The sequence below is a fragment of the Salmo trutta genome, chromosome 32, assembly GCF_901001165.1.
Source record: "Salmo trutta chromosome 32, fSalTru1.1, whole genome shotgun sequence".
NCBI lineage: Eukaryota > Metazoa > Chordata > Actinopteri > Salmoniformes > Salmonidae > Salmo > Salmo trutta.
Genome location: NC_042988.1, coordinates 42462470 through 42490381, shown reverse-complemented (window position 1 = coordinate 42490381; position 27912 = coordinate 42462470). Strand labels below are relative to the sequence as shown.

Genomic DNA, 27912 nt, shown 5'->3' with positions numbered 1-27912 from the left:
CTTCACTGTCCAAACACATATGATGTGGACTATGTTTGCCTGGTAAACACATGTGGATCTGGTGAACAGTTATCACTTGTTGACCAACTACAGGAATACTGACCTCAGAGTCTCCAGTTTACAGTGGGGATTCCCCAGTCCAGCAGAGAGCAGCTTCACTCCTGAATCCTTCAGGTGATTGTTACTCAGATCCACCTGACACAGGGACACTGAGGCGCTACAACCCCAAAGATGAAACCCTGGATAGAGGGGCTCAGTGAATGTGGTGTGGAATGTGTACAGGTGGGTCAGTGTGTCAGAGGAGGCTCTATAGAAGGACAGAGTGCCGGCTGGCCAGTCCAGATACACTCCTACTCTGTGGGAGCTGGAGGAGGGGACGTCTATGGTAGTGGAATTATTATTGTGCCTGGCAGAGTAACTTTTGTTAGAGCAGCGCAGAATCCAGGATTTGTCATTGTATCCAAGCCAACAGTCCTCTCTCCCTTCTCTCCTGCTGATTCCTTTATATGCCACTCCTATGTCAACCCTTCTCCCACTCCACTCTGCCTCCCCTCTCCCACTCCACTCTACCTCCCAGTAACAGCGCCCAGTCAGACTCTCTCTACACAGCACCTCTCCACAGTTCTCAAATCTCTCTGGGTGATCAGGATATGGATGGCTCCTTCCCATATGTGTCACCTTTTTGTTACCCTCAGACAGAGAGAGCTGTCTGTATATTGTGTTTGGGTCCAGTGTGAGATCACAGGCATCTGATGGATGAAACCAGACACAATATTAGAAATCATCATCATTCACATTGGAATGTTAACTCACTTTTCACTAATTCATTTAATGTAGATGTTTCTAGGTATCAAAAGGAGAAGTTAAGGTAACTTGAGACTGTCGTGGAAAATGGTCTTAAAAGTAACACTCTTTACAAGAACTTGTAAATTCAATATAGACTTTAATACAAAGTAACAAAGCCGAGCTGGTCCGCGGAGCAACTGCCTTTCCCCAGCCCCAGCTCTGCTTTTTATCCACATACAATACATAGGTCCATCCTTTATGTAAATGAAGAAAAACCCTTTTTCCTTTCTGCCACCATTATCTTTCAATCCTATGGATAACGCCCACATCTGAGGATAACGCCCATATCTGCTCTTATTTCTAACATAATGGTGGCCAAACCTTCCTCACGTGAACATAAAATTAATGCATGCATCACATGCATGCTCTCGGTTGCCTGTCCCATCTTCCTTTCACGTGTGTTTCTTTCTGAGTTCACCAGGTTCATATGTACTTAATCAGTTACCTCATTTCATGTACTTTTCCAGATGTACCCTAGGCAGTGTATGTTTAACATAATTTCATTTACCTAACTGTACTTTGTCATGGCTCTGTAATTAGGCCGCCTGGCCCTTACATGATCCCCAACGTCCTTGTTATCTTTACTTAACCTTGTTATCTTTAGGAGAAAAGGAGATTTTCTCCTAGTTAATGTATCTATGTCTTTCCTTCCTTCAGCACGTTTTTCCTTCTCCCACATAAATCCCTCCTCTGGGACTAATTAGTCCCACACAAAACAAAACAAAAACATCCTTAGAGAAGTGAAAGATGGGAAATGGATAACAACAAATTAATAATAATAATAATAATCCATCAATATTAAGGGTGTAGAACGCAATGTGAAAAGATAAAACATACTTGTACACTGGACCAAACATCTCCAATCCAATAACAAAGATAGGAGTAAAAGATCCAGTCAAATTACAACGATAATGAGAATATATACGTGACAATCAATATACCATGAGGATACACATGACACATGAATAAACTATGATGAAGCATGAGCATGTAGTACAAAGCCTTGCCTGAGGTTGTCTCAGATATGTAGAATATACGTAGAATATATATATAGGATATATATAGAATACTGGAAAAATACAAAGAACAATAATAAACATGCTAAGAATGATTAAAAGGTAATACATGAATATATTGGTAATATACGAATAACATATGTATAATATATGAATATGCACAGTATAAGAATCTGAACATGGCCCAAATAATCAAAAATAAAGGTTACACAACATCATTCCAAAATGAGACATTCTAACACGATCCTCCCTCGCGGACACCTCTCTAACATATACTGAGCACTTATTACTCATAACTGCTAGAAGATTAAGGACATGGTCCGTAGACACTTGTAACCGGAAACACCCTCTGTTACCTAACGTATAATACATGTTCATCATTTTAGGAAGGCAAAACTAACTTATAATTAAAGAAAAGCATACATTTATATATGTATGAAACCCATAGAACAAACATAAAAGACAACATATATTTAAGGCCTGTTCAGAATCATACTAGGAGTTATGTCCTAGGGGCACACTCCTCATCTGCACAAATAGGGCAATCCCCCCTTTGGCACATTGCACAAAAGAGAGGGTCGGGATGATGGTAATGTTCATTATTGTCGTCTTGGGAGCACCACTTGCAACGCCTAGGTTTTGGACATTTTTTGTGTACATGAACAATCACTAATTCACCTGAATCGGGGTTTGTTCTATACACCGGAAAACCACCAGGTCGCCAATCATGGCACCTATAACCTCCTCCAAGGATTACCTCATGGAGACAGTTAGGGTTACCAAAAGGGCAATCAAGGGGACCTCCAACAGCATTGCAAGGGTTCCCATACTTATTGGTATAGTGTCCAGGATTATCTGGGACAGGATTAATTACAATAGGTGGATCCAATACATAATCCTTAAACTTCTTTCTTTGCCTCCTCTTTGGTTTAGGGGTTACTCCATGTACTGACATCTGTTTAACAGCAGTCTTGACCACAAGTGATTTAACTAAAGGTAATACACAGCAGAATACAACGCCTAACGCCACCAGGCCCGCACCCACCATGATGGCCATCCTGGTGAACATAGCGCCCCACTTTCCTAAGGCCAGGTCTAACCAATCCCAGACATGGGAATCAAACCCAGCATTCGCTTTTACTTCTGCTCTTAACCCTTTGAGTTTATTCATAGCTAGGGAAAATGTTCCATTAGGGGCAGTGTTATTGGGGATAAAAGTACAACACGCATCTCCATACATTACACAAACTCCCCCCTTCTCCGCCAAGAGCCAGTTAAGAGCTTCCCTGTTCTGCCATGTCATCTGGCTTGTGGCCTTTACCTGTTCTCCTAAAGCTGTCAACGCAGAGTCTGTATAATTAATAAATCTTTGTTGATTATAATATATATAATTAATCCATTCTAAGTTCTTGTTGGGTGTGACCCACAAAAATATAGATTCAAACCCAGATTTAACCTCGTCCCTGGCTTTAAACTCAGTGGGCACACCCCTAGGTTGTCCAATTGTGTCAAGGTATACTTTAGGATCCGATTCATATTCTCTCTTAGTCCTAGTTTTAACGTGTTCCACCTGGGGTATTTTAATAATGTCAACTTGTTGGACTGCTCTAACTAACGCACACAACCCAATCCATCCTTCAGGAAGAACATTCAGAAGTTTGTTTTTTCCACACATCCAAAAACTATCCGCAATGCCTCTATCTTGGTTCTTTAACATGGTCAGAGATGGTGCAACCTGAGTGATGTTGCCGCACGACCCCTTCCTATTTGTCATTAGTCCGTTCTCATCAAATTTTCGAATACCCGCAATTTCTAACACCCAGATGGTGTCACACTGTACCGTTGTGTTTCCCACATTAATTCCACCAATACCATAATTATAGAAACATTCATATTTTCCTTTGACCACGGTACTTTTGTCAATCTGAGGTTTAGTTAACTCAGTCCTAATGTCGTATGTAGCACATTCCTTGTTAGCCAATACGGTCGTTTGTAACATAGTTTTACCTTTAGAACTGCCCAAAGCCATTCTGCACTCAATGTCACATAAAGGAATATGGTACTTCCCTTGATTACAATTATTGTTTTTCCATTTAGCACAACTGTCAAATGTTGCCGGTTCTGGTACTATTAACATTTCAGACAAGGGTGATTTGCTGCATAATATACAATTGTCCATCTTATGTCTATCTGCTGTATACCTTGCCCATTTATACCAGTCATTCTTTACCGCTTCTTCCAATGTTCTGTCCTTGGGTGGTTCTGATTCTACCCCACCCACTGTCTCGTCCATATCATTCTCTTGAGGTGAACTGTTGGGCTTTGTCAACAAGTTCCAAATGTCTGTGAAAAACCCTCCTGATTCTGATGTTTCTGGTCTCGTCGTGGGTTTCACTGTAGGTGTAATCACCGGTGTTGTGGTAGGTGTAGTGGATTTCTCACCCAGAGTAGTAGATGTTACTCCAGTCGTGACCACTGTGGTGTTTACAGCTGCTGTCACAGTCGTCGTGGTTCTAGCTGTTGTAAGTACTTGGGGATCGGGTGCTGGTGTGAATTCAACTTTCATGGTGGTTGTAGTGCTTCCACCGACCAGTCCTGTATGTGTCAGTTCAACTATAAATTCTTCTCCTTCAACTGGTTCAATGTTCTTTATGCTGAGCACCCATTCGTTTTCTTCTTTAATTACTGTCAGGTCACATCCTTTGGGATCCCAGATGACTTCTCCCTTGGTCTGATGATGAGTCCATCCACAGTAGGCGACTTCAGGTAGAGGTTTTATCCTGTACAATGCGACTGTTTTCTGTTCCCCTGCTTCCGTTATTATCTGAGGTGGGACTGTAATTCTGACCCTGTTCTTCCCGCCTGGTTGTCTGTCAGGTTCTTCTCTTTTTTTCCTGTTCAATTGTTTATCAGGGGGACCGAGTGAGTGCTGAAAAGTCAATGGTGGGAAAAGCCTTTTGCTCTTCGGTCCTTGGGTCATCTCCTTCTTCTCTCCTTTGGGAGGCTTCTCCTCCTGCCACTTGTGTGGTTCTTTCTTTGGTTTGGGGATCTCCCTCCTCTGGTCCACCTGGCTCCCCGTCTGGGTGTGCATCAGGTCCAGGGAAAAGCCATTTCCATTCTTCGTGGTGTATTTCTGGGTCCCATTGTAGTGGGCTTTCGTTATAGCTATCTGCCATAGTAGGCATATCACCAGGAGTATCAGGCATATCGCTTTCCCTCCCCCTTGGAGTCTCTGGTCCCACCGGCTTGAGTATTGTTGATTGGCCGGTTTCTTCTCCTGCCCTGTCTCTCCGTTTACTCCTTCTAAGGGCAGTTGGTGGTGTGTCAGCCGTCTCTTGGCTTTCGCCTGGCTTGTTATCTTCCTGGCTTCCTTCCGAAGCCTCGTTCTCTTCCGCTGTTCCTTCTCCTGTCGTGCCCCCGTTTGATGTATCAGCATCCTCTGGGTCCTCATTCTTATCCGGTTGTTTCCTTCTGTCTGTCGGGACCCTGGTGCAGTGGTTGAGATGATACCACGTCTTGCTTCCTTTCACCTGGACGGCTGTTGACGTGGCTTCGGCCACCTCGTAGGGTCCTTCTCTCCTTGGCTGATCCCACTTTCTCCGGAACACCCGAATGTAGACCAGGTCCCCTGGTATCACCTGTCGTGGCCCTTCTGGTCTCTGCTCCGGTTCCTTCTTTTTCTCCTGTGAATATATAGCTTCATGTATCTTGGTTAGATGCTTTACATATGATTTTAGTTCTGTTTCTAGTATGTCTAACGAGGGACCTTTGTACAGTCCCCCTAGTGATGGCACAGGCATGGGTCGACCCGTAAGCATTTCATGCGGTGACAAGTGCGTGTTTCTGTTAGTTTCCATGCGACTGCTCATTAGTGCAAGCGGCAAAGCATCTACCCAATTAAGCCCCGTGGATGAGCAAATCTTTATTATTTTGTTTTTCAGCGAGCCGTTGGCTTTCTCTACGATTCCTTGCGATTGGGGATGATACACACATCCTAGTCTTTGTTTCATCCTTAGCTTCTGTATTATGGTTTTTACTACTTTTTGTATGAACGCCGCGCCATTGTCTGAACTGATTTCTGATGGAATACCAAACCTGGGTATTACTTCTTTTGATAAGAATTTTATCACTGTGTTTGCTCCTTGATCAGCCGACGGTATTGCTTCTATCCATCTGCTAAACCTGTCTATGATGACTAACATGTACCTTTTACCATAAGCAGGTTTTATCATGTCTACATAGTCCATCACAATGTGTCGAAATGGTCCTTCTGGGACTGGTATGTGACCTATGGGCGTGGTTATACCTTTACGTATGTTGTTTTTCGCACATATTTCACATTTTGACAAGACGTAATCTACTGTTGCCTGTAGATACGGAGACCAAAAACCTTGTTTTTTGATTTGTCTTACCACCTCCCCCCTTGCACAATGATCTAGATCATGTGCATCATTAATAAGCAAACCCAATAATGTGGTTGTGGCAAGTATGGCTCCATCATGTGTTCTCCATACCCCATGTCTATCAACAGAGGCTCCCCTCTGTACCCAGGTATTTTTTTCGGTAATTGTAGCACGAGCCTGAATTTGAATCAACTCATCGGGAGTCGTGAGCGGCGCAATACCAATTACATCTAGCAACGGTGCCGTGAGAATAGGGACAGTACATCTAGAAGCTTTCTTAGCAGCCTCATCAGCTGCATTATTACCCCTGATAACAAAATCATTACCTTTTTTGTGTGCTTGACATTTGATTATGGCCAGTCTTCTAGGATACATTAAAGCTGTCATTAGCTTGATGATTTGTGCATGGTGTTGTATAGGAGTTCCATCACTCTTTTTAAACCCTCTCTGTTTCCATACTGCACCAAACAGGTGACACACCCCATGTGCATAAGCCGAATCGGTGTAGATGTTAACTGTCTTTCCCTTTCCTAGTACACAAGCAGCCGTTAATGCTTGCAGTTCAGCCAACTGAGCCGAACATGGTTGAGGGCAATATTCTAATATTACCTCGGTAAAGGTTCTACCTTGTTCCTTAACTACTGCAAACCCCGCATGATTACCGGTGTAGTCCTTATAACAAGAACCATCTACAAAGTAGTTCTCCAGGTTATGTCCCTCACGGTCCATTAAGGGAATGGACTCCAAATCGGGGCGCAGTTTGGTAAATGTTAAGGCTTCAGCCACACAGTCGTGTGCTTGTCCTTCAAAGTCAAATGGAATTCTGTCAGCTGGATTGACAGTGTTGCATCTTTTTATGGATACGTCCGGGTATGTGAGTAACGTCATATAGTCCAAAGTTCTAGCGTTAGTTAACACAAATCTTCCCTGTTCTATCAGCTCCACTATTTTATGATGGGTACTGATAATCACCGGATATCCCATGGTGATAGTCGAGGCCTTATCATATGCATAATGTAAGGCTGCTAATCCCTGATAGCAGGGTGGGTAGCCTTGGGCTACTGGATCTAACTTAGAACTGTAGTAGGCAATAGGCTGTTTCTTTCTACCGCTACATGTTTCCTGCATAAGAATAGCGGCCGCATAGTTGTCACACCTATTTGCTACGTACAATAAAAATGGTTTAGTGTAGTCGGGAGCTGCTAGGGCTGGTGCTGTTTGCATTTCCTTTTTAAGTGTTTCAAACGCAATGATAGCATCGGCGTTCCACTCCAGAGGCGCTCTTAGATTAAGCTGTCCTGCTTCCTTCATTATTTCTCTCAGAGGAGCTGTTTTGACTACATACTCCTCTATCCAATCAGAACTAAATCCTGTCATTCCTAAGAAGGTCATCATTTGAGCTACCGTTCGGGGCAACGGTGCTTTGCTAATTCCCTCTAGCTGTCCTGGGGCTATTGCTTTGGTTCCATGGGCTATTGTTCTACCTAAGTACTCAACCTGGGGTTGACAGTACTGTAATTTTGCTTTAGAGACCTTGTGTCCTCCATCCGCTAACCTCTGCAGGACTTTTAGAGAGTCAGAGTGGCACTGTTCTATTGTAGAGGCGCAGATTAACAGGTCATCTACATATTGGATCAAAGTTCCGTCAAGCATTAATTCTTCTAAATCTGCTCTCAATATCTGATTGAATAAATGCGGGCTGTGCCTAAATCCCTGGGGGAGGCGTGAGTAAGACAGGGTCTTACCCCTATACCGAAATGCAAACAAGTGCCTGCATTCCTCCGCCAGGGGGACACTAAAAAATGCTCCACACAGGTCAATCACGGTGAAGTATTTGGCATCTGGGGGAACATTAGTCAACAGCGTGTGAGGATTGGGAACTTCTGCTGGACAATCTTGTGCTATGTCATTAATTGCCCTTAAGTCGTGTACCAGTCTCCATTTTTTACCATCGGCTTTAAGTACAGGTAGCAAAGGGGTATTACAGACGCTTGGCATCTCAATTAATACTCCTGCCCTGATTAGTCCCTCAATTGTTGATCTTATTCCCTCCTCAGCTTCGGGCTTCATAGGATACTGGGCTTTCCAAGGGGGTTTGGCGTCTGGTTTGACTTTTATGTTGATCGGGCTTGCTGATTTGACAAGCCCCACGTCGGTATCATGTTGTGACCATACTTCAGGTGGTATGATTTTCTCCATTTCTTCTCTAAGCTCGCAAATTAGCCCTATCCCTTCACCTAACATTACTTGTTGGTCTGCACGGACCTCTATCTCCCTAGGATCGCCAATCATTATTGTAGTGGTTACTATCTTGATGAATTCTTTATTTTTGGAGTGGAAAATTAATGGATTATCCGTTTTATCCCACTCTGTCTTCTTAGCTTCCCTCATCATGGGTCCCATCTCCTTTGATGTGAAACCTTGATTCACCAGCAATGTGATGTGAGGGATAGAGTCCGAGACATTGAACCATTTCAGCACAAACTCAGAATCATCTCCGTCCATCACGTCCATTGCTGCTCCCTGTTTTCCAATGATTATACATTGGGACATAATTGGTGCTTTCCTGCCATGTGCCCCCAAGACCCAGAGTCGTTCTAGCAATGGATCCTGATGAGGGTCAAATTGCATTGTGCAGTGATATTCAGACCCTGCTCTAACTGCTCCGGGTATCTGGGCCTGAATAAATTTACCCCATCTTCTTACTGTCCTATCCACATCTGTTTCAATTCCTCCTAACCAATATACGTTGGCTGTGGCCTCTGTGTTTACCACTGGTAATTGTAGTCCTATTTTTTCTATTATCACCCCGCCGGGGGAGCACTTAATTTGTACACCCATTTGGCATAGGGCATCTCTTCCTAACAGATTAACCGGTGTTTGATCTGATACCAGTATTGGGATTGTTGCTGATTTACCGTTGGCAGTAAGACGAACTGGAGCGGTCATTGGATTTAGCTGCGCTTTTCCCGAGAATCCCATTGTTTTGGCATATTTACCAGACATGGGGAGATGAGAGGCATAATTTGGACTTACACATGTGTAAGTGGCTCCAGTATCTATTAACATGGGTACGTCTCTATTCTCTATTTGAACCTGCAGCATAGGCTCTTGGTCAGCTCCTGTGGTTAAAATTGTAAGCTGACCCTCCCCTTTAGGATTCTCTGGGCATCCCTAGTATGTCTGATTGGGTCCTGACCATGGGTTCACAGGGCCTGGAGGTGGGTTTCGGTCACCCCGCCATCCGCCAGTAGGGCCCCAGGGATTCTGGTTTCCCCCAGCAGGTGGCTGCCAGCCACCGGAGCTGTTGTTCGCTGGTGTACGCCTATTGTGCGTATTATCCCCAGTGCGATCCTGCCAGGGGTTTACGGGGCATTCACGTCTGGTGTGTCCGTGTTGGTAGCAACCCCAACATACACCAGGCGGCCCCCGCGGGGTCCTGATTCCTCTCTTCTGATCCCCCTGTGCATTTCTTTGTTGTCTGTTCCCACCAGTGTGCTCCCTAGTCCAAATTGGGGGCTGTGTGTACACATTTGCTACTGGCAGTGGGACGAGCACTTGGGTCCGGTCAGGGGCCAACTGTTGCGGCCCTCCTGGGGAAACAGCAGCCATTGTTCCTATCTCGGGCACAGAAGTGGTTACTGAGGCCTGGATCTTTTTCTTTCCTTTGGTCAATTCTTCCAGCTGCAACTGGGCCAGTCTTCTCTGGATGTCTTTCCCTTGCTCAGCTTGTTTCTGTTCCTCCCTTCTATGTTTCTCCACAGCGTGAACCACATAGTCACAGAATTCTTTGTATGGTTTTGAGGTAAGTCCCACCACATCCTCCAGCCTGTTCCTTACTGGCTGGGGCATGGCTTCCACCACTGAGTTCCGGAACATCGTTGTCATCAATTCATTTTCCTCCGGATCCTGTTCTGTTTCCATTCTCCATTTTTTCAGTCGTTCATGTAGGTACGCAGCTGGGCTTTCTGTAGCTCCAATGGCCTCTCCCCTCAATGCCTTAGGGTCCACTTTTGTTGGGTATGCTGCCCTTAGGGCCCTCCAGATGGCAGGCCTGTACCTGTCAAACATCAGTCCATCACTTGACACCTCCCACCCTGTGCCGTTGATTCCTCCCTCCTGCAGGATTTCTCCCATTCTCTGCACGCTTGTTACCCTTGCCAGTAATGCCCTTATGTCGCCCACCGCCAGTAATTTCCCCATTGTAAATTCTTCAAAGGTTCTGATCCACTTCCCAGCCCCCTCATGGATGTCCGGCAGCCGGGCGACCAAACCTTCCAGGTCCTGCGTAGCCCATGGTATGTAGTGCCCCTGATTTCCTTTTATCAGGACTGGGCATTGGTTATATGGATCTAGACTATAGCTTTTTGCTTTTATCTTTGTCCTGTCTCTGAGCACCATGTGATCTGTTTCAGTGGAGTCTCGTCTCAGGCTTTCCTGTAGGTTGCGAGCTGTTGCCTCATCTTGCCTTTCCTGCTCCCTTGCATATTCTTCCTTTGCTCGCTCATATTCTTCTTGTATTTTTTGTGTTAATAGGCGGTTCTTCCTTTCTAATAGATCTATATCAAATCTATTACTTTTTCCCTCATCCTCAGATTCTTCCCCACAATTGCTGCTTCCATCGGATCCTTCAGGAGTTTTTGGGTGTTTCTGTGACTTCTCTTCTCTCTTGTCTTTTTCTTTTCTTCCTTCTGTTGTGTGTTGTTTCGATGTTTCCTTTTTTCCCATTTCTGTTTCCATTGCTTTCAGGGTTTTTATCAAACCCCCATAGCAATTGAAACCTTCTTCTTCGCTTTTTGTGTGTCTCTTTGTTTTTGTTGGACCTTTCCCTGCTGGGTGAGGGAGTGCGCCCACTGCTCTAGGTGTGCAGGTCTCTTCCTCCTCCTCCTCTGTCACTTCTACCCTACCTCTTATTTCCATCTGTCCGGTTACCATGGGATACTGCCCATGGGAATAAGGTGGTGGCTTATTCTCCCACACACCCTTTTCCTCATTTTTCTTGTGATCTTTCTTCAGCATTTCTCTTGCCGTTCTCATGCTATTTAACAGACCCATTCCTTCTTCTTTAAACATTTTCAATATTTCATTCTCTCTTTCTCGTTTGTTCTTTCTTTTCTGCTTATTGTCATTCGGTTTGTAGTTTTTTATTAAGGTCTCCATTTCCTCACACACAGAGACATCCAATGTCCCCTCTGCAGGCCATTTGGTTTTATATTTTCTAGTACGCTTTTCCCATTTCTCAGATGTTTCTTTTATTTCATTTTTACTCAAAGGGTGCCTGGCCCCCAAGATCTCTACCGGTGTCCCCTTCATTTTGATGGGCATCTTTGCTTTTAGTTTTAATTTCCTGTATTTAACTTTCTTCCAATTCTATCCTTTATAATATCTATCCTCTTTTATCTTATTCTATGTGCTTTACTATTTTCCGATGCCTTCTTATTATTCTGTTCCTGTCTTATTCGGTCTGTCCTGGTCCTCTCTCTGTTTCTCTTTGTTATCATATACTGATTCTCCCTTCCTAGGCTGCGACCTCCTAGGGACCCAGCAATTCTAAAGTGCTTTATTTTTACTTGTGTTTACACTGTGCTGCGTTATCCGTCTTGTGAGTGCCAAACATTTATTGCGGTTCCGTGTGCTATCTTATTTAATTCTGGCTTGACCTGTCTTTACTTTTTACTTCCCGTTTTAGTTTATGTCTTTATTTGTGTGTGTTTCCTTTCCTCCCTGCGCACCGTGTGTGCTATGTGTATGTGTTTACTGTCTTTTTATTGTGTCCTTTCTTTCCTAGTTCTATAAATTTAATATACTGTATTATATCGATGTTTTATCTTTACCTATGGCTCTCCTTATCTGTTATCTATTGGTTTTACTCCCTTTTCCCCAGGAGAGTTTTAACCCTACTCTCCCTATTTATATCGAGCGGCTACACAGCGGAGTTTCACAGTTCCTCCCCTGTCCCAAAATAGCGCACACACACCCGTTATTTCTCCTCCTTGCTCTCTGCTTCTGGCTTGTTCTGATATTCTTCCTTAACCTAGAGAAACCTTAACTCATTCAAACACTTTTTTATTCGCATTCATACAATCTTTATTCACATTCGTTCATTCACACCCTGCTTTACCTAAAGCAACCTATATACCTCAGTCTATTCCTGATACACTTCCTCAACACAGGATAACTTTGTATTCTTAGGATTTTTGTAGTATGTCGGAATTTCTGCTTAATCGAGTCAGTTTCCCTTCACACTGTTTGTTCCCCCCCGTACTGTCCTCCGTTCCTCAGAGCAGCTACGCGGTGGACCCCACAGATCTTCCGGCGCCGTTAGCAAGGCGGAGCGTTATTATCTGTAGGACTAACTTTTTCACGGTTTCCGTACGTCTACCTAGACCGGATCTCTCCCGTGCCCTTCCTGCTCACTGCATACAGATCCTCGTTCCTCGAGCGATATCGTGAGCAGCCCACCCAATCAAGCCCTCTATTTTCTCCTAGGCGCGATTGTGTAGGATTTCTATCTATGTAGCCCCTTTGGCTAATTTCCCCACGGTTATCATTCGTTTATCTCGATCGAATCTCTCCCGTGCCCTATCTGTTCACTGCATACAGATCCTCGTTCCGCGAGCGATATCGTGAACAGCCTACCTAATCAAGCCCTCTAATTTTCTCCTAGGCGCGATTATGCAGGATTTCTATCTACTTATCTATTTGTTTTGACCACACGCACACAGCAACAGCAGCCCCACGCCAGGTCAGGCAGTCCAGCCGAAAGAGAGCAAACGCACACACCTCTTGGGCCACACAAGGTTCCCAGATCCTATGGTCTCGAGAAAGGACCAACCCGAATCACACACCCAGCACGAACCGCCTGATCAGGTTGATTGGGCTGTGTTAACGCACATCCCAAAACAGGTCCTGAAACAGTCGAACTCGGCCAAGCAGAATCAGACGGGACAAGCCCTCCCAGCAAAACCACACATGTGGGCCCGTTAGAATGGTCCAATCAGCGCAGGCGCAAACCCTCCCCGCTAGACACCCCCACAAGCCGGTCCACTATCCACTGCGCATGTAATCCCAACAAAATGTACACATATCACATTTAACAATTCCCCATTCATGCATGCATGCAGTTCTATTGAATTCAAAAGTTCTTTCAATGTTGCAGAATTTTTCAGGAGTTCTTTTAGAAGAGAGACCTACGTGGCGTTTCCTTCGTTGAGACTGAGTCTCTGAAGCAATCTACACAAACATTTCAACTACTGTAAGAACAAGCTTACCTTATTATAGTTGGGCGGCCACCCGTTTGCGAGACTGCTCCAGAAAAACCGTCACCAACCAAAAACGCCGTTGTCTGAGGTCCCTGGCGTCTCCTGGCAAGCTCGCCAAAGTATGTCGTGGAAAATGGTCTTAAAAGTAACACTCTTTACAAGAACTTGTAAATTCAATATAGACTTTAATACAAAGTAACAAAGCCGAGCTGGTCCGCGGAGCAACTGCCTTTCCCCAGCCCCAGCTCTGCTTTTTATCCACATACAATACATAGGTCCATCCTTTATGTAAATGAAGAAAAACCCTTTTTCCTTTCTGCCACCATTATCTTTCAATCCTATGGATAACGCCCACATCTGAGGATAACGCCCATATCTGCTCTTATTTCTAACATAATGGTGGCCAAACCTTCCTCACGTGAACATAAAATTAATGCATGCATCACATGCATGCTCTCGGTTGCCTGTCCCATCTTCCTTTCACGTGTGTTTCTTTCTGAGTTCACCAGGTTCATATGTACTTAATCAGTTACCTCATTTCATGTACTTTTCCAGATGTACCCTAGGCAGTGTATGTTTAACATAATTTCATTTACCTAACTGTACTTTGTCATGGCTCTGTAATTAGGCCGCCTGGCCCTTACATGATCCCCAACGTCCTTGTTATCTTTACTTAACCTTGTTATCTTTAGGAGAAAAGGAGATTTTCTCCTAGTTAATGTATCTATGTCTTTCCTTCCTTCAGCACGTTTTTCCTTCTCCCACAAGACTTGTTGAATGATCATATGTTATACTGTATGGTAATATAAAACACACTTATTCACATTAATTACACACACACACACACACACACACACACACACACACACACACACACACACACACACACACACACACACACACACACACTCAAAGCAACTCTTTGTAAACTTTGGTGTCCCTGACTTCTGCTTCTGTAGAACTACAGCTGATATTTAATATGACAAAGTAAGTAATGATGGTGGTCTTTGACTTTGACTTAACTTGAATTAAGACTTATTCTTAGTCATATACTTCACAGCAGTCAACACTCACATTTTCTAAGCCCAGGTTTCATTGTGTTCTCTCCACCATGTTCCACACTGTAGCGGTAAGCAGAAGAACAGACAGTCATTGAGGGATACACCTGAACTCACACAGTGTTCGTGTCCAGTGTGGGTCCAGTGTGTGCGTGTGTGTGTGTGTGTGTGTCCTGTGTATGTCCAGTGTGTCTGTGTGTGTCCAGGGTGTCTGTGTATGTGTCCAGGGTGTCTGTGTGTGTCCAGTATGTGTGAGTCTAGTGTGTGTTTCACAATGGACACACACACATAGAGGATGGACACACACACACACACACACACACACACACACACACACACACACACACACACACACACACACACACACACACACACACACAGTGTTTGTGTCTAGTGTGGGTCCAGTATGTGTCCAGTTTGTGTGTCCAGTGTGTGTCCGTCCTGTGTTTGTGTGTCCAGTGTATCGTGTGTGTGTCTGTGTCCCGTATGTGTGAGTCTAGTGTGTGTTTCACAATGGACACACACACACAGGACACACACACAGGACACAGACACACACACACACACACACACACACACACACACACAGTCAGCATATAACTTTGTCCAAGTGGTGTTAAGAATGTTTGTCTTAACTAGCCTGATAAGTCAAACATGTCTGATATGAACATTGACATAAACCCTCTACATACTTGAGTTTCTCCAGTCTGCAGTGTGGATCCTCCAGTCCAGCAGAGAGCAGTCTGACTCCTGAGTCTCCTGGGTGATTGTAGCTCAGGTCCAGCTCTCTCAGGTGTGAGGGGTTTGACCTCAGAGCTGAGACCAGAGAATCACAGCCTTCCTCTGTGACTAGACAGCCTGACAGCCTGCAAAGAGTCAAATCATATTAAAATCACACTGCTATTCTTTGGTGGTGAAAATAGTGGCAGTGTATTTTTCAACATATTCATGTCACACCCTGATCTGTTTCACCTGTCTTGTGATTGTCTCCACCCCCTCCAGGTGTCGCTTGTTTCCCTGGTGTGTATATATCCCTGTGTTTCCCTGGTGTATATATATCCCTGTGTTTCCCTGGTGTATATATCCCTGTTTCCAGTCTCTCTGTACCAGTTCATCTTGTATGTTTATCAAGTCAACCAGCGTTTTTCCCGACTCCTGCTTCTATTCTATTATCTAGTCCTCACGTTTTTTGTCCCTTGACTGTTTTCTGGACTCTGTACCCACCTGCCTGACCATTCTGCATGTCCTGACCTCTAGCCTGCCTGACCATTCTGCATGTCCTGACCTCGAGTCTGCCTGACCATTCTGCATGTCCTGACCTCTAGCCTGCCTGACCATTCTGCCTGCCCTGATCTCTAACATGCCTGACCATTCTGCATGTCCTGACCTCTAGCCTGCCTGACCATTCTGCATGTCCTGACCTCTAGCCTGCCTGACCATTCTGCATGTCCTGACCTCTAGCCTGCCTGACCATTCTGCATGTCCTGACCTCCAGTCTGCCTGACCATTCTGCCTGCCTCTCTGTACCTCCTGGACTCTGAACTGGTTTTGACCTTTTGCCTGTCCCTGACCATTCTACCTGTCCTGACCTCTAGTCTGCCTGACCATTCTGCCTGTCCTGACCTCTAGCCTGCCTGACCATTCTGCATGTCCTGACCTTGAGTCTGCCTGCCTCTCTGTACCTCCTGGACTCTGAACTGGTTTTGACCTTTTGCCTGTCCCTCACCATTCTCTTGCCTCCCCTTTTGGTAGATTAATAAATATAAAGACTGTAACCATCTGCCTCCCTTGTCTGTATCTGGGTCTCTCCTTAAACCACACTGCTATTCTTTGAGGGTATCACCTTTTATTTGAGGGTAGTTTAATACATGTCTGTTTCACCATTTAGAAAAAAAAAACACTTGATGTATCTCGTCCCCCTATTTGAAGAAGTCATACGTATTCTGACCTGTACACTTAAAGTGTATTAAAGTGTCAAAAGTATAGTATTTGGTCCCATATTCTTTGAACACAATGACTACATCAAGCCTGTAACTGCCATGATTGAGAAAGATCATGAATGAATGAATCATGAATAATAATGAGTGAGAGAGTTAGAGGCTACAACAAAACTTGCTAACCTCTCACCATTACCAATAACAGAGGCTACAACAAAACATGCTAACCTCTCACCATTACCAATAACAGAGGCTACAACAAAACATGCTAACCTCTCACCATTACCAATAACAGACTACAACAAAACATGCTAACCTCTCACCATTACCAATAACAGACTACAACAAAACATGCTAACCTCTCACCATTACCAATAACAGACTACAACAAAACATGCTAACCTCTCACCATTACCAATAACAGAGGCTACAACAAAACATGCTAACCTCTCACCATTACCAATAACAGAGGCTACAACAAAACATGCTAACCTCTCACCATTACCAATAACAGAGACTACAACAAAACATGCTAACCTCTCACCATTACCAATAACAGAGGCTACAACAAAACATGCTAACCTCTCACCATTACCAATAACAGGGGAGATTAGCATTTATACAGATATTTGTGGCTCTATAACTTTGTTATTCATCATTATTCACATCGAAACGGTAAAATATATGTATGAATTCCCTCAAATAAAAGGTGACATTCTATACTGTTGCCTAATATGAAACATTCTATCTTCAAATCCAAAATGCTGGTGCAAAGCACCACATTTAAAACTGTAAGCTTCACTGTCCAAACACATATGGTGTGGACTATGTGTGCCTGGTAAACACATGTGGATCTGGTGAACAGTTATCACTTGTTGACCAACTACAGGAATACTGACCTCAGAGTCTCCAGTTTACAGTGGGGATTCCCCAGTACAGCAGAGAGCAGCTTCACTCCTGAATCCTTCAGGTCATTGTTACTCAGGTCCAGCTCTCTCAGGTGTGAGGGGTTTGACCTCAGAGCTGAGACCAGAGAAGCACAGCCTTCCTCTGTGACTCCACAGCCTGACAGCCTGCAAAGAGTCAAATCATATTAAAATCACACTGCTATTCTTTGGTGGTGAAAATAGTGGCAGTATATTTTTCAACATATTCAGATACATCAGTTTCCTGAAACCTTCCATATCTATTCCTAAATGAATGTCTCATTAAAATTGAGAAATGATCAAAGTATTTTTGAAAAAAAAATGTAGGGGTGGATCAGCTTAATATTGCGGAAAGAATATTGCTTCTATCAATGTAATTGTCTGCATCATTTCCATTCACCCATATATTTTTGGGGTAAATACACTGCTGAAAAAAATAAAGGGAACACTTAAACAACACAATGTAACTCCAAGTCAATCACACTTCTGTGAAATCAAACTGTCCACTTAGGAAGCAACACTGATTGACAATAAATGTCACATGCTGTTGTGCAAATGGTATAGACAACAGGTGGAAATTATAGGCAATTAGCAAGACACCCCCAATAAAGGAGTGGTTCTGCAGGTGGTGACCAGAGACCACTTCTCAGTTCCTATGCTTCCTGGCTGATGTTTTGGTCACTTTTGAATGCTGGCGGTGCTTTCACTCTAGTGGTAGCATGAGACGGAGTCTACAATCTACACAAGTGGCTCAGGTAGTGCAGCTCATCCAGGATGGCACATCAATGCGAGCTGTGGCAAGAAGGTTTGCTGTGTCTGTCAGCGTAGTGTCCAGAGCATGGAGGCGCTACCAGGAGACAGGCCAGTACATCAGGAGACGTGGAGGAGGCCGTAGGAGGGCAACAACCCAGCAGCAGGACCGCTACCTCCGCCTTTGTGCAAGGAGGAGCACTGCCAGAGCCCTGCAAAATGACCTCCAGCAGGCCACAAATGTGCATGTGTCTGCTCAAACGGTCAGAAACAGACTCCATGAGGGTGGTATGAGGGCCCGGCGTCCACAGGTGGGGGTTGTGCTTACAGCCCAGCACCGTGCAGGACGTTTGGCATTTGCCAGAGAACACCAAGATTGGCAAATTCGCCACTGGCGCCCTGTGCTCTTCACAGATGAAAGCAGGTTCACACAGCACATGTGACAGACGTGACAGAGTCTGGAGACGCCGTGGAGAACGTTCTGCTGCCTGCAACATCCTCCAGCATGACCGGTTTGGCGGTGGGTCAGTCATGGTGTGGGGTGGCATTTCTTTGGGGGGCCGCACAGCCCTCCATGTGCTCGCCAGAGGTAGCCTGACTGCCATTAGGTACCGAGATGAGATCCTCAGACCCCTTGTGAGACCATATGCTGGTACGGTTGGCCCTGGGTTCCTCCTAATGCAAGACAATGCTAGACCTCATGTGGCTGGAGTGTGTCAGCAATTCCTGCAAGAGGAATGCATTGATGCTATGGACTGGCCCGCCCGTTCCCCAGACCTGAATCCAATTGAGCACAACTGGGACATCATGTCTCGCTCCATCCACCAACGCCACGTTGCACCACAGACTGTCCAGGAGTTGGCGGATGCTTTAGTCCAGGTCTGGGAGGAGATCCCTCAGGAGACCATGCGCCACCTCATCAGGAGCATGCCCAGGCGTTGTAGGGAGGTCATACAGGCACGTGGAGGCCACACACACTACTGAGCCTCATTTTGACTTGTTTTAAGGACATTACATCAAAGTTGGATCAGCCTGTAGTGTGATTTTCCACTTTAATTTTGAGTGTGACTCCAAATCCAGACCTCCATGGGTTGATAAATTTGGATTTCCATTGATTATTTTTGTGTGATTTGTTGTCAGCACATTCAACTATGTAAAGGAAAAAGTATTTAATAAGATTATTTCATTCATTCAGATCTAGGATGTGTTATTTTAGTGTTCCCTTTATTTTTTTGAGCAGTGTATATATATATCCATACACGCATGCATATACCTATATAGACATACATACTTTTTTAAAGAATATACCTTTATTATTATTCCCTGCAAACCCTACCACTGATCCCCCAATTGGAGTAAACTAATAAACACTTCGGCTTTTACCTTCAATTTATTCATCTTATTGTCACGGTTGTCGTAGGAAGGACCAGAGTGCAGCGTGTGTCGTTCCACATTTTATTTTCACTGTGAAACTATGCAATACATATACATAAACTAGAGAAAAAAACAACAATCCGTGACGCAGAGGTGAAACATACACTACTCAGAAACAATCTCCGACAAACCCAGGTGGAAAAAAACTCTACTTAAGTATGATCTCCAATTAGAGACAACGAAGACCAGCTGCCTCAACGAAGAGATCATCCCAAACAAAACCCAACATAGAAATACAAAATTAGAACCTGACAACATAGAAAAACTAAACTAGAAAACTCCCCTGTCACGCCCTGACCTACTCTACCATAGAAAATAACAGCTTACTAAGGTCAGGACGTGACACTTATACACCTTTTACAGACAGTCTATTTAACAATAGTTTGTTTTGGGGGATACAAAACAACGGCGGATTCAAAACTTCAAATTTTTCAATTTAAATTACTATACATAATTCTTGCAACTAATATAATATATATATATATTTAAAACATGTTTTGCGTATCAATTCATAAACCTTGTGCCATGGAATGGGTACATCGAATATCTCTTCCCAACTATTTCGCAATTTATATGGCACAGCTGTCAGTTTTTTGGTCCTTAAATGAAATTGGTACATGTTTTTATTTATCACACTTTTCTTTAACCATTTATGTTCTTTAATACAGGGCTGACATACAAGTTCCTTACTTTTTTCCCCTTCTACTTGCCTTCCCATTATTGTGGTAATGCTGCAATTAATTGGTTGTAATTTTTGGGTAGAGCAGACATTTCCATATGTCTGTGTTAGCTGCATGTGTGACATCACTCCACCAGTCCTATTTATAATATCATTCACTAAAATTATACCTTTTTTTAAATTTCTTCGAAAAATACAGTTTTTTTAATCAATTACTATATTTGAATTTAACCACAATATTTGTTGTATTATTTGTTCTGTCTTTTCAGATGGATTAAACTGAAATTGCAACCAACTTTCTAAGGCTTGTTTAAAAAATAAAGATATTTTGGAGATTATTTCCTTTTCAAACAACCGAAAGTGGGCAGGTGTAATCTGAATAAAGGGGAAAAGGCCCTTCTTGAACATAGGATGAGACATTCGTACCAATTTACTAGAGAACCAGTTTGGATTTAAGTATAACATTGGTATGACTGATGCATTTAGTGAAAGGTCTAATGCTTTAATAATTTCTGCCCTACGAATTCATATTCATTATATAAATAGGCCCTTTTAATTTTGTCTGGTTTGCCGTTCCAAATAAAATTGAATATTTTTTGTTCATATAATTTAAAAAGCACTAGGTGTAGGCAAAACCATAAGCAAATAGGTAAACTGTGATATGTCTAAAGAGTTAATCAGGGTGATTTTTCCACAAATAGACAAGTATTTTCCTTTCCATGCTAGCAAGATCTTATCTATTTTTGCCTACTTTCTATAAAAATGTATTGGAGTGAGATCATTTCTTTCTTTTGGGATTTGTATACCGAGTATGTCCACATCTCCGTCAGACCATTTAATTGGTAAACTACATTGTAATGTAAAATTGGAATTTTTTTAGTGATCCAATATGTAATATAGACTTATATATAGATAATATAGATTTACACTAATCATAATTTGGTTTTAATCCAGAGAGGATAGCAAAAGCATCTAGATCCTCTATGAGGCCGTGGAGAGACTCCAATTGTGGTTTTAAAAGAAAACATGAATCATCGGCGTACAATGACACCTTAGTTTTTAAGCCACGGATTTCTAATCCCTTAATATTATTGTTTGATCTAATCTTAACAGCTAACATTTCGATGGCAATAATAAATAGATATGCCAATAGTGGACAACCTTGTTTTACTCCTCTAGATAGTTTCAAACTTTCTGAGATATAACCATTATTTACTATTTTACACCCTGGGTTACTATACATAACTTTAACCCATTTTATAAGAGATTCCCCAAAATTGAAATAGTCTAGGCATTTATATATAAACTCCAGTCGTACTTTATCAAAAGCCTTTTCAAAATCAGCTATGAAAACCAGGCCTGGTGTCCCCAATATTTCATAGTATTCTATTGTTTCCAGTACTTGTCTTATATTATCGCCAATGTAATGTCCATGTAAAAAACATGTCTGATTAGGGTGAATAATATCTGACAATACTTTTTTAATTCTATGCGCCAAGCATTTTGCTAGGATTTTTGCATCACAACACTGAAGTGTAAGAGGTCTCCAATTTTTTAAAATGGACTGGATCTTTATATATACACCACTTGGGTCCTGTTTCAGTTATAATGATATCAGACCTTCTTGTTGCATGTCTGATAATCTACCATTTATATAGGAGTGATTAAAACATGCTAATGATGGTCCTTTGAGTATATCAAAAAAAGTTTTGCATACTTCCACAGGTATGCCATCCAGCCCTGGAGTTTTCCCATCCTTAAAGGCCCCAATTGCATCAAGCAGTTCCTCCTCTGTAATTTGGCCTTCACATGAGTCTTTCTGTACAGATGTTAATTTTACATTATTATTCGGAAAAAAATCCATACAATTAGTTTCAGTTAGTGGAGATGGAGGAGCCTGAAATGAAAACAAATTCTTAAAGTACTTTACTTCCTCTTTCAAAATATAATTTGGTGAATCATGCGTGACTCCATCATTTGTAACAAATTTTAATAAAAAAAATGGTACCATTTCTATATTGAAGATTGAAAAAGAATTTGGTGCATTGTTCCCCATATTCCATCCAGTTCGCTTTATTTTTATAATATCTTGAATAAGTTCCTCCATTTCTTTTTGTTTTTCCTCTAACTTATTCTGTGCCTCTATGGTACCATTTTTATGCTAACTGTACTGTTAGTCCTTCAATTTACTTTGTTAATATGGACTCTTTTGAGCCATATCTGTTTATTGTCCAATAACATATTAAAATAATCCATCTACTTTAATAATCTGTTTGGACAATTAGCACATTTGGATCAAAATTACTGTTAATTACAACCATCACCCCTTTTGAATTTCTTTGCCCATGGGAGAAATATATTTCACCACCCCAGTTTTTCCACAAAACTTCATCTAAAATTGTTGAATGGGTTTCCTGTAAACAATAGATATTATAACCAGGTAAATACTGATCGTCTTTTCTTATTATCTGCTAGGCCATTACAATTGTAACTGGCTGTACTTATATCAACATTACCATAATGAGACAATTTTAAATTCTATTTATGAAAATATATGTTTGTAAACGTACCATTAAAAAGTAACATGATGATTGAGTGTCTATATAGCTGTACCATGATATTTGCATTGCTAGTAAGTAAACCTCCAATTGGTCCCTACTATTCCACCCACTAAAAGCCTTCCTCATCCGAATGCCCGGCAGACCACCCCCGATCCCCCATATTACATAGCCCTGAACAGACTGGGATCCATCCTTCGAAAAGAGCACACAGTGCCATTTACCGAATCGAAGTAAATCAATTGCTAAATGCATTTCCATCGCCCTCACCTCGATTTGTATTATATATAGCTGTGGATCATCCTCTATTGTCCCTAACATCTTTAACTCCTTCGCAACAGTTGTGGGACACACATACACCCACACACACTCAACCCTTTCCCCCCACACAACCATAAGCTCACATTCTCAACATTTACATCAAGAAAGGTCTTGATTTACAAATGCACTTACAGTTGCAGCTGCATTAGAAGGCCTGCAAGACCGCGCAACAAACGGCAGAAATTGAGAGATATTACTAACCATTGTCACATCCTAGATGATGGAGGTCAAATGTACACCTTTTCCCTGAAACACCCACAATACGGTCACCCGTATTGACCATTTTCCCAAGCATCTCCATGCAGTCAGACTTTTGATTTTGTGCCACCAGGGTCACAATAATATACCCCCTCTCTGAATGTCCAAGTGTGACCCCCTCCCCATGGGTTACTGTAGCTAGTGTTGCCAGCACTGCCACTGCCTGGGTGGGGGCACCCCACCGGAATCCCCACCGCCTAGGTACAAGGTCGTTAAGGTTCTCATTAGCAGCTTAGAGAATTTCCTTGTGTAGTATGCTCTCCCTTTAGGGGGCTTTGGCTTTGCAGGACCAACCCTGCCAAACGGGCTCAGAATCTTGAGGGGCCAGTGCTGCTCTAGGTCTCTGACTGCATTTTGGCTGCATAGAGACCGCTTACAGCAGGCACATAAAACAGTTAGGGACTTCTCCTTAGTATCTGGGTCATTCAGGTGGGTGTCTAGGGTATAGGGTTGTGGACTGTACCATTACATTAGGATAATAAATAAATAATTAGATATAATTTATTTTAAAAAATGTAGTTCCCCATGATAGAACAATACATAAATTAAATGTATAATTCATTATAAAGTATATCCATCATCTGAACAACATTGAAAGCGCTCTCATACCCCGGCTCACAGCAATACATTGGTTCTGGGATATGCAACCATTTCATTTCTCACTCACTCAACTTTCCAAAACATAACAAATAAAATAAAAAGATAAACACACACCCACCATCCACACATGCTGCGCCTTCTGTTACCTTCGTTTTTATCTTCACCATGTTGAATTAGTGCTTGTGTGTTCCAATTAGTTATATGTGAAGATATATACAAAGCTATTTTTTTTTATTGTATTGTTACAATCCATAACCGGGCTAGAATTGTGTTTCATTATTTTCCTAATCTATGAGAACTTTGTAATTGTTTAAATAACCATGGAGTGGTCTGTGTGTCTCTGAACTGGTTATCAATATATAGTTTATCAACGACGAGAGCTACTCATTTCCTTTTTAATCTATTTTCTTCGAAAATTGGATACAGAACTTTACGCCGTTCTACAATTTCCTTCGGAAACTGTTCATTCATGCAAATTTTCAAATGATCAAAGTATTGCCTGCAGATAGAAACATGTACAAATATTTGAGTAGACTGACCAGACCAGTTTAAAAGCAGTATCAGTCAAAAGACAGACAGTGAGGTATCAGATTTAGATTGTATTGAGTATACAGTCCACACCATATCTATTTTGACAGTGAAGCTAACATTTTAAATGTGGCTCTATACTCCAACATTTTGGATTTGAGATCAAATGTTTCATATGAGGTGACAGTATATAATGTCACCTTTTATTTGTGGGTATTTGTGGGTATTTTGAAATAAAAGCACTTCATGTATCTAGTCCCCCTATTTGAAGAAGTCATAAGTATTCTGACCAATTCACTCATAGTGTATTAAAGTAGTCAAAAGTTTAGTATTTGGTCGTAAACATGTTGGTTGCATTTGCAGTTTGTTTTGGTTGTGTTTTGCCCAATAATAAAATGGTGGATGATGACTGGATTCATATTCTGTCTAAGTGAGTACATAACATGTTTCTAAACACTACTAAATGAATCCTGATGATGCCATGATAACTACAAATCATGAATGAATCATGAATATTAATGAGCAGGAAAGTTACAGAGGCTACAACAAAACATGCTAACCTCTCACCATTACCAAATACAGAGGCTACAACAAAACATGCTAACCTCTCACCATTACCAATAACAGAGGCTATAACAAAACATGCTAACCTCTCACCATTACCAATAACAGAGGCTACAACAAAACATGCTAACCTCTCACCATTACCAATAACAGAGGCAACAACAAAACATGCTAACCTCTCACCATTACCAATAACAGAGGCTATAACAAAACATGCTAACCTCTCACCATTACCAATAACAGAGGCTACAACAAAACATGCTAACCTCTCACCATTACCAATAACAGAGGCTATAACAAAACATGCTAACCTCTCACCATTACCAATAACAGAGGCTACAACAAAACATGCTAACCTCTCACCATTACCAATAACAGAGGCTACAACAAAACATGCTAACCTCTCACCATTACCAATAACAGAGGCTACAACAAAACATGCTAACCTCTCACCATTACCAATAACAGAGGCTACAACAAAACATGCTAACTTCTCACCATTACCAATAACAGAGGCTACAAGAAAACATGCTAACCTCTCACCATTACCAATAACAGAGGCTACAACAAAACATACTAACCTCTCACCATTACCAATAACAGAGGCTACAACAAAACATGCTAACCTCTCACCATTACCAATAAAAGAGGCTACATCAAAACATGCTAACCTCTCACCATTACCAATTTATTTATTTATTTCACCATTATTTAACCAGGTATGCAAGTTGAGAACAAGTTCTCATTTACAATTGGACCTGGCCAAGATAAAGCAAAGCAGTTCGACACATATAACAACACAGAGTTACACATGGAGTAAAACAAATGTTACCCTCTCACCAGGCTTGAATATGACTCTCACAATATTAACATATGTAGAGTATCTCAGCAGCATGGGATGTTAGGTGAGAAGGACATCTCCAATAAGAATTCCTATTGTAAACTATCTAGGGTTATGACAATAGGGTATTAACTTCAGATGAAATGATTCTAGGTTTCTGTTATTGAATCAGGATAAACCATCCCATGCATTAAATTGAAACAATTAATGACTCCACCAAGGCAACATACATAACGTTCCATATGTGTATTAAAACATTTTCAAACACAAATACAATTTCAGACACAACATCAAAATAAATAAATAATCATAAACCCCAATGAGTCATACACAACCCGTGTCCAAATTATTTAAAGTTTGCTTAAATAGACCGTTGGCGCGCGTTGGAGCTCAAAAAAAATGAAGACACCCAATAATATCCTGAAGCACCTCACATTGTGGTTACTCACTACTTGGCAGATATTCTCTCAGCGAAGTATGGCAGTTCCATGCAGGTTTCCTCACAAAGTCCAAGGCAAGCACAGCTACCCATGCAGACAGTACTCCTTAGCCGTAACCGATATCCCCATGGCAACACGAACTAGTTAAGCTTCCCAAGCAATTATCTCCCGGTGTCACACGATGCTAGGCTAACCTCAAGGCTGGCTAATACCTCCACGACGAGACGGTAGCTTCAGTCTTTACTAAGTTTTAACTAAATTATAACAACTCTTTTATTAAATAAAATATGTATTTCCCTTCATGTCTTAGTAGGTATGGGTTTTGTTCTAGTTCTGTCGTCTTCTTTTATAATTTTTCATCACCAACCGTCCTGAGGTAAAACGTCCATCCTTTCATCAACGTCTTTTTCCCTCTCTTTTTTCCCAGGCCTCCCGTTAACCATGTCAACTCCCATTGGCCACATTAAAATGCAAATCAATTTATAACATTTCTGACATTAGTTTTTCTGGATGTTTTTGATGTTATTCTGTCTCTCACTGTTCAAATAAAGCTACCATTAAAATTATAGACTGATCCTTTCTTTGTCAGTGGGCAAACGTACAAAATCAGCAGGGGATCAAATACTTTTTTCCCCCACTGTATATGGGGCTTTGGTGACAAAACGGATGGCACTGTGATAGACTGCATCCAATTTATTGAGTAGGGTATTGGAGGCTATTTTGTAAATGACATCGCCGAAGTCGAGGATCGGTAGGATGGTCAGTTTTATAAGGGTATGTTTGGCAGCATGAGTGAAGGATGCTATGTTGCGAAATAGGAAGCCAATTCTAGATTTAACTTTGGATTGGAGATGCTTATAGTGAGTCTGGAAGGAGAGTTTACAGTCTAACCAGACACCTAGGTATTTGTAGTTGTCCACATATTCTAAGTCAGAACCGTCCAGAGTAGTGATGCTGGACGGGCGGGCAGGTTCAGGCAGCGATCGGTTGAAGAGCATGCATTTAGTTTTACTTGTATTTAAGAGCAGTTGGAGGCCACGGAAGGAGAGCTGTATGGCATTGAAGCTCGTCTGGAGGGTTGTTAACACAGTGTCCAAAAAGGGCCAGAAGTATACAGAATAACACCAATAACAAAGGGGGTCTGATCTTTGTGCCTCTGTAACTTTCTCATTCATCATCATTCACGATTCATTCATTATTATTCATAATCATGGTAGCATCCACATGAATGTAGAAGTGTTCAGAAACATCTTCTATTCTTACTGACAATACAAGTGAAGTGACTCCAAAATGACAGGACATTATTCACCATTCAGTTTCAATTAGGAAAAACACAACCAAAACAAACTGAAAAATGAATTCAACAAGTTTGTAGAATCACAAGCTTGATGTTATCACTGCAGGCATGGAATATGGGACCAAATACTAAACTTATGACTACTTTAATACAATATAAGTGAATTTGTCCAAATAATTAAGACTTCTTCAAAT

General features: G+C 42.1%; 2 protein-coding genes across 2 annotated transcripts in view; both read right to left on the bottom strand.

Moving 5' to 3' along the window:
* LOC115171939 (NLR family CARD domain-containing protein 3-like) overlaps positions 1–27912 on the bottom strand; it is a 1137260-nt gene that overhangs the window by 913140 nt on the left and 196208 nt on the right. The window lies entirely within an intron of this gene.
* On the bottom strand, positions 64–14617 carry LOC115171946 (stonustoxin subunit beta-like; the record flags this gene model as incomplete). Its single annotated transcript, XM_029729208.1, has 2 exons — positions 64–749; positions 14602–14617. Coding segments are annotated over 2 exons (678 nt in total), but the record flags the coding sequence as incomplete, so codon positions are not given.